General features: G+C 47.1%; 1 protein-coding gene across 5 annotated transcripts; it reads left to right on the forward strand.

Annotated features, from left to right (window-relative positions):
* Positions 1-153: 153 nt before the first annotated feature.
* On the forward strand, positions 154-6849 carry NTAN1 (N-terminal asparagine amidase). Of its 5 annotated transcripts, none has more exons than XM_068206823.1 (10): positions 154-335; positions 1343-1445; positions 1533-1598; positions 2163-2271; positions 3200-3273; positions 4477-4530; positions 5296-5349; positions 5873-5970; positions 6190-6340; positions 6534-6849. In XM_068206823.1, the coding sequence occupies exons 1-9, from the start codon at positions 255-257 to the stop codon at positions 6322-6324; spliced, it is 774 nt and encodes a 257-aa protein (XP_068062924.1). In that variant the 5' UTR covers positions 154-254; the 3' UTR covers positions 6325-6340; positions 6534-6849. The 5 variants fall into 5 exon arrangements, with proteins under 5 accessions (XP_068062924.1, XP_068062922.1, XP_068062925.1 ...); XM_068206821.1 differs by having other exon boundaries at positions 6227-6340; XM_068206824.1 differs by having other exon boundaries at positions 6509-6709.
* The last annotated feature ends 220 nt before the right edge of the window (positions 6850-7069 follow it).

The raw sequence follows: 7069 nt of genomic DNA on the forward strand, positions 1-7069 counted from the left end.
GCCCGTGCCCGTGCCCGTGTCCGTGCCCGGCCCCAGCCGCGGGCGGTGCCGCCGAGGCCGGGCTGTGTCCGCCAGCCCCGGGGCCGTTCCCGCCGTGCCCGTGCCCGTGTCCGTGCCCGTGCCCGGCCCCAGCCGCGGGCGGTGCCGCGGCCGCGCTTTCCCAGCGCCCCGCGCGGCGCCGCCCGGCCCGGCCCGGCGCGGCCTGGGGAGGGAGCGCGGAGCCGCCTCCGGGCCCGGGCCCGGCGCTCGCCGAGATGCCGCTGCTGGTTAACGGAGCGCGGGTCGACCTGGCCCGGCCCACGGGGGACATGATCCGCGCCCACCCGCACCTCGAGGTGAGGGAAGCGGGGAGGGGCCGGCGAGGCCCGCCCTGCCGGGCTTCCCTGGGGTGAAGCGGCGGTCGCGGGCGGGCGGGTGCCGGAGCGGGGCGGCCTCGGGTTGGAGCGGCCCCGACCCCGCGCTCTGACAGCGGAGAGCCACGGGCTGATGGAACATAAATAAATCGGTGTCGGCGGAGGGGCTCAGCCGTGCCGCTGCGGCCGGGGGTGCGGGTGCCCCGGCGGGGCCGAGCGGGCACTTTCTGCGTGAAATGACAAAAACCGGCGATAAAAAGGCGAGGGGGTCACTCTGAGGAAGGTGCTGGCCTTGCTTCCAGGGTATAAATGTTATAATCTTAACGGCGGGGTGCGAGCCAGGAATGTGGGCAGAGCTGCTTGGGAAGCTGTTTCCCATCAGAAGGTGTTTCTTTCCAGACCCTGAGGTTATGCAGAAAACCAGGGCAAATTTGATAAAGATGTGAAGTGTTTTTTGAGCCCAGAATGGAAATTCACTTTGTCCCCAGCAGGTCTGTGAGGAAGCACTACAGTAGTCATAGCCCAGGAATCCGGGTTTTCCACACACCAATCAAGCTAATAAACAACAGTATTTTGATAAGTGCACTATAAATATTCTGAAATATGGCAGTAGAAGACTGAAACTTCTATATTTCAAGTTTCCTGTTCTGATTAAACTTCCAAGATCAGTTCTGGTTTTATCTAATGTAATCTTTTCCCAATCCAAAAGCTTTTTACTGTGCCTCCATTTTATGGTCCATATAACAGGGGAAGGTGTTTTGTGTCTCTCTGGAATGATGGAATTTAACTATCGACCTGGTCAGTGTCAGGAAACCAAAAAACTTTCAAAATTCAGAATACTCTGTAATACAAAACACACGTGTTTCTCTCTGACCTGAGTCCCTTTGCTGTTCAGAGGTGATGTTTCCGTGAAGTAATGGATACACCTGAGAATTCAGCCACTGTAGTATCTGTTATCATTTGTAGTATTTGTTATCATTTATCTTTAGGAAAAGGCAAAACTTCTGAGAAGTCAGCCTGCTCAGATCGTGGAACCCAAAGGCCTTCTCTATGTCCAGCAGAGAGAATTTGCAGTGACTACCCCTAAAGATGGTGTGTAGGAACATCAACATTTCTTCTTGTACTGAAGCAGTGATTGTGAGCGCTGAGTTCTTACAGTGTTTTCCTCCTTTAAAATAGGTTCTGTTTCCATTCTTGGATCAGATGATGCCACTACCTGCCACATAGTTGTGCTCCGACACACAGGTATCTCTAGAGAACCTTCAGAGCAAAGCCTGTACCCCTGAAATAAGGAATTAGTACTGCTGTATGTGGCATTAATAAAATCAACTGCAGTTACATTAATACAAACCTGAATCCCCCAAAGTCACATAATATGTTAGCTAAAGACTCGCTCAGAGTTGGTGTGTTTAGTGTGGAAGGTTCCGTGCTCTCCTTGCTCCATGAGCAGATTTTAACTTGCTCTGCTCCTGTGGCCAGTGGCATTGCAGCCCTGGGCTGTGTCCAGCAGTCTGGCAGAGCAGGGTTTGGACGTTTCAGGGATGCAATTTGTGGAAAGAGCCTCACTGTGTGCCTGGATTTCTGACATTAGAGATGTTGCCTGTTAAGAGGGCACTTGTACCCCTGGAGGAGCTGTGCTGATTTTATAACGGTCCCTGCAGAGGTGTTGCCTGGCCCGAGTCACGTTCCCTGCTGGAGGCCGCTGTGCTGAGGGGAGCGAGGCAGTGGTGGGGCAGCTCTCCCTGCAGCAGTGGGGACTGCCACGGTTGGTGCCACCGTCACCGAGTCCCTGTTCTGTGCCTTCCCCAGGCAGCGGAGCCACGTGCCTGACCCACTGCGACGGCTCGGACACCGAGGCCGAGGTGTCGCTCATCATGAGCTCAGTGAAGTCCTTCTCTAACTCCACAGGCTGTGGCAGGTCAGCTCTGCTCCCTTCTTGTTCTGCTTCTCTCAAAGCTTACTGCAGCTTGTGTGGCAGGGAGTTGTGAGGGATTGTGTGGGGTTCAGACAAGGGAATTGTGCAGGAAACACCTCTTCATCAGCAGCCGCATGCAAAGTGAAAATCACTCCCTCGATAATGATTTTGGGGGTATTTTTAGCAGTCGTTTAAAGCACGGTTCTGTTCTGAAGAGTGTCTCTGTAAAATGCCACCATGAGGTTTGTGTTTACTGTTTCCCATTTAACTTTGTTCCAGATTTGCATAATTTGCCATATAACTTGTTTTTGGTTTATATTATATTTTTCCCTTCAGAGTGTAAATTCTTTTCAGCATCTGACAATCCATCAGGGAATTCTGTAAGTCCACATTAAAAAAATAATTGTGTGGAGGATAGGACAGTGGATAGAAAGCTCTGAAACAGAATTTAGCAGACAAACTTCTTTCTGGATGTGGAGGGTTTTGCCCCTGTAGTTTGGTAAGAGCAAAAGCTAGCTCATGAACTTAGATTAATGATTTGTAAGGAATTTACATAGACACTACTTAGAGAAGAACCCTGCTGCATGGTCCAGAGTAGCTGTGAGGAGGTCATGGGAACAATAATCTTCAAGTTTAATTAACTGAAAGATGGTTACAAAGTTCAGTCCAAACCAGAGGTGCCAGGGATACCCCTGGGATAGAATTGCATGTATTTAATGCCTCTTCAGGCTTTCCTGGGTGATCCGTGAAGTTTTCAGAATGGAATTATCCTAACTTGCTGTGTAATGCAAACCAGCTTGGTGCATGTGATTGTAATAAGTGAGGCTTCTCTAATGATTGCTTTGCAATTTGGGCTGGGGATTATTTTGTAAAGCTATTCATTTTGAGATGTCTTTTTAATTGCTGTTTCCTGTTATTCCATCTCTGTTAGGCTGGAAGTGCACCTAGTTGGAGGTTTCAATGATGATAGGCAGTTATCACAAAAACTTACTAATCAGCTTCTTAGTAAGTTCACGTTTTTTCCACTCTCATGTCCCAAAAAAAAAAAAAATTCTGTCTGGATTTGGGTGGAGTTTGTTTGTAGTCTGAGTCCCCAGTCATTTAGTGGAAAGAAATGTGGATTCACATGAAGGGTCTTTTTCTGTGCCTAAGAACTTGGTGTGAAGAGGGGCTGGACTGCTGGGACTTGCCCGTGGCCAGTGCCTGGGCCAGGGGGTCTGATCCTGTCACTTCTCCCTGGCTGTGGAGAGTTGGGTGCAGTTCAGCTGGGCTTTGGTTCCTGCTCATCCTCTTGGGATCATGGGCAAGTGTTGTCACTCTCCCGATCTGTACACGTGGATCATTCATCAGTTACCATTCAGTTCATACCCTAATGTGATGAGGTAAAATTTAATTATTGTTTGGAATTGTCTAATGAAAAGTGTCAGGTCTGTTTATAAAATCCATAGTCCGGAGGAGTGATGGCAGTGCTTTAATAACAATTGGAAGCGTAAAGTCCCTGCTTCCCTGGGAGTGCTCTGGGCTGTGCTAAGCACTTTCTCACTTCTGGTGAGGCCTCTGCCCCACTGGAATGGGGAGGGGGCAGGGATGGGGCTGGTGTCAGGGCTGGAGGGAGGTGTTTGAGGGGGTAAACAAAAAAGGAAAACCAAAGACCCTGGGATGCAGCCTTGTGGTTATGACACCTGATGGGTGTTTTGTGTAATGTGAGAGTTCTGTGCAGAACAAAGTATTTTGGTTAACTTACTTTAACCTTGCGATTTTCATGCATCAAGGTACAATTTGAATCAGTAATGCTGTATTGCTATCAGAACTTAAAAGAGGGGTTTTTTTCTGGTGTCTGGGATGGTGAAATGCAGAACTAATTTACAGTTAATGAAAGACTGGGTTTGTTCACTATCTATGTAACATTTTAGGAAAAAACATTTATAATATAACCTGCTAAATGTATAGCAGACTAGAGCAGAGCTGGTGTGATGCCAGAGCTAAACCAGTGTCAGTAGGAGTAAGTGGCAGAGCACTTTCTTAGCAGATTTTTGCTGTTACAAATGGCCCATCTCCGTAAATTCCTGTTATTTTGAAGCAAATGTGCAGAACCCTGTTTGAAGTGTTGCCCTACCTGGGGCAGGGGTTTAGGTGTGTGCCCCTCACCCCCAGACAGCAGTGCCCTGCCACCACTCACTGACATTTTTGCTGTCCTTGTCATCACAGGAGCGTTTGACCTCCAGCCAGAGGATGTTCATTTAGTAACTTTCTGTGTAACAGGTAAGAAAATGTTCCCTTGGGATTGGAAGCACCTTTCCTGAAATAAAAGGGCAGGGAACTTTTCAGACATGGCTTTTTCTCTGTCCTGTAAGAAAGAACAGCACAAGTCCTCCATACCGATGTGTAATTTTCAGTTTTACTGCTGGTGTGTGTGTGGTGATGTCAGAGAGCCAATGCAGGGGGCATTTGCTCCTTACCAAGTGCTGCTGCACTGCAACCAGCTCATAGTCATGGCCAGGTTATCCCAAGGAACAGTCTCTGAACCTGTGCATATCTTACAGTTGAGAAGGGCACTCACTCACTTTGTTCTGCTGGGCTGCTGGACCTGCCTCCCTGCAGGGAGCAGCGAATTCATAGCCTTCAGTTAGTTCATAGTGTGTGACATCACATGGAGGAGTAATTTCCTTTTCTTTGTATCATGTTGAGGTCACATATATGTCAGAGGTGTTGGTGACTCACATCTTTCAACCTTGGCATCATGGTGGTTCTGCATGCTGTTTTTTTCCCTGTAAATTGTCCTTGCGGAAGCAGGGACAGTTGGCTGGAGCTGCTGTTCTGTTAGGAGACAGCTCCAAGTCCCATGCATGTTGTTACTGACCTCTGTCTTCTTTTCTATATTTCATTTAGACTTCCTTGTTGTTTTTTTTTTTTTTTTGTATTATGCAACATCAGATCTCTTGCTCTCCAATAACATACAAATAAATAAATGCTGCTCAGACTAAAATCCAAAGCCCTACAAGTCTGACTTCTTTTTCTTCGTTACAGAACTAAATGACAGAGAAGAACAGGATATTCACTTTCCAATAATTTATGGAATAGGTGAGTTAGTTAAATTAGAATTGAACTTTCTTTTGGTATCTGTATTGCTGTAACAGATTCCAGTAGTAAATGGACTGCTTTTAATGAGTGAGAAAAGTCCACCCTAGAAGTTGCACACTGCTGTCAGAGGCATAGGCAAAAATGCTTTTCTTGTGGTGCCACAGCTGGAGAGATGCACACATGAAGAGGCCATGTACAAATGCAAACAGATTTTTTTCCTTTAACTGCACTTAAGAGTTTATCAACGTCAAGCTACTGCACTAAATTTATGCTTAGAATTTAATCTTCTTCTCTTTGATTACTCAAGTGTTTTTTCTAATTAGTTCACTTCTCTGTGGAATATTGAAATGCTGCCAAAGGAAATGAAGTAGAAACGTACTGTCACAGGCCTGGGGTCTGAGAAATAAAAATGTGTGATGGGTTCTGCAGTTCTGCAACACAGTTTTATTGGGGACATGGTCATTGTAAAGAAGTGCCTCAAAACAATTAACTCTTACTGTATTTAATCTCTATTCCCTACCAGCTGTGAACGTTAAAACAGCAGAGATTTTCCCTGCAACCTTCCCAGTAAAAGGGCCGGATGAGGATCTGCGTTCAGCTCACATTTTAACAGGAGCACCAGTGAGTAAAAGGAACAGGGGAAATGGGGAGACCAGTTAGGGGCAATGAAACATCCAAGGTCTGAGGAAAATGTCCTTTGGTAGCGTCTGGGTTCTGGGTTTGTTGTCACCATTTCATGCTGTGTTTGTCAGAGTAGCTGGGGATGTCAGTGCAGTTGGAGGGAAGCAGGGCCGGTCTGGGCCAGGCTGGACTGAGGGGAACTCTCCTTGTCTGGGGGAGCCCTGGCTGCCTCTGCAGCCTCCCTGTCTTGTTACAGCTGACCAACGTCTACGATGCAAAGACAGAACAGCTCCGGATTGGGCCTTATTTCTGGGGCCCTTTCCCACATGTGGATTTCTGGTTGGAACAAGATGATGCACAGATTTTACAGGTACCTGAAACTATCTGGTTTGGGGTTTTTTGCCTTCTAGCTGAGTAGAGAGAGGGATGTTATAGCATGTCAGAACTTTTCCCAGTGCACTGCTGTCCCTGGGAGGGTGGGGAATAACCTTATAGAGGGGCAGGATAATGAGAACATTGTATCCTGAAAGTCAAGCAGCTCTTGCTCCCATCTTCTTTTTCAGAATCTTTCCACGTCACCCCTGGCTGAGCCCCCCCACTTTGTTTCCCACATTAGATCTACATTAACATTTCTAAAAGAACATCCATTTCCATCTCGGTCCCTGTTTCCTGACAGGAAGCCTCGAATCTACAAAAAAAATGAAGAAGGGTTGTGGGAACAGGTTTGCTCTGACAAAATCTAACCTGGAATGCACCCCCACAATTGCTTTAAGGAAATACAGTCTTGCAAGAAGAGCAATTTGTTGCAAATAGCATATTGCTGGTCACAAATGCCATTGTTCCTGTGCTTTTCAAAATAAAATATTTTGATAGAAGAAATGCTTTTTCTGCATTACTTATGTAGCAATTAGGGTTTCTTTGAAGTAAGAATTTGGCTTTGTTTAGGTTCTGTTGCTCCAGTGCAGTAATTTGATGAGCAGGTAGAGGTGGCAATGCGAGAGACTGACAAGGTGAGTCACTGCACCTCATTAAATGATTTTGCACACACAAGGGAAGAAAGGGTTTGCTGGAATGTAGCAAAGTGTCCTTCAACAATAAC

This window comes from Anomalospiza imberbis, chromosome 16 (assembly GCF_031753505.1).
Source record: "Anomalospiza imberbis isolate Cuckoo-Finch-1a 21T00152 chromosome 16, ASM3175350v1, whole genome shotgun sequence".
Lineage (NCBI taxonomy): Eukaryota > Metazoa > Chordata > Aves > Passeriformes > Viduidae > Anomalospiza > Anomalospiza imberbis.

Coding starts and splice junctions, on each gene's coding strand:
- NTAN1 (XM_068206821.1), top strand. CDS start 255: ATGCCGCTGCTGGTTAACGGAGCGCGGGTCGACCTGGCCCGGCCCACG. Junction 4,531..5,295: donor AGTAACTTTCTGTGTAACAG/GTAAGAAAATGT, acceptor TCTTCGTTACAG/AACTAAATGACAGAGAAGAA. Junction 5,971..6,226: donor ACATTTTAACAGGAGCACCA/GTGAGTAAAAGG, acceptor GTCTTGTTACAG/CTGACCAACGTCTACGATGC.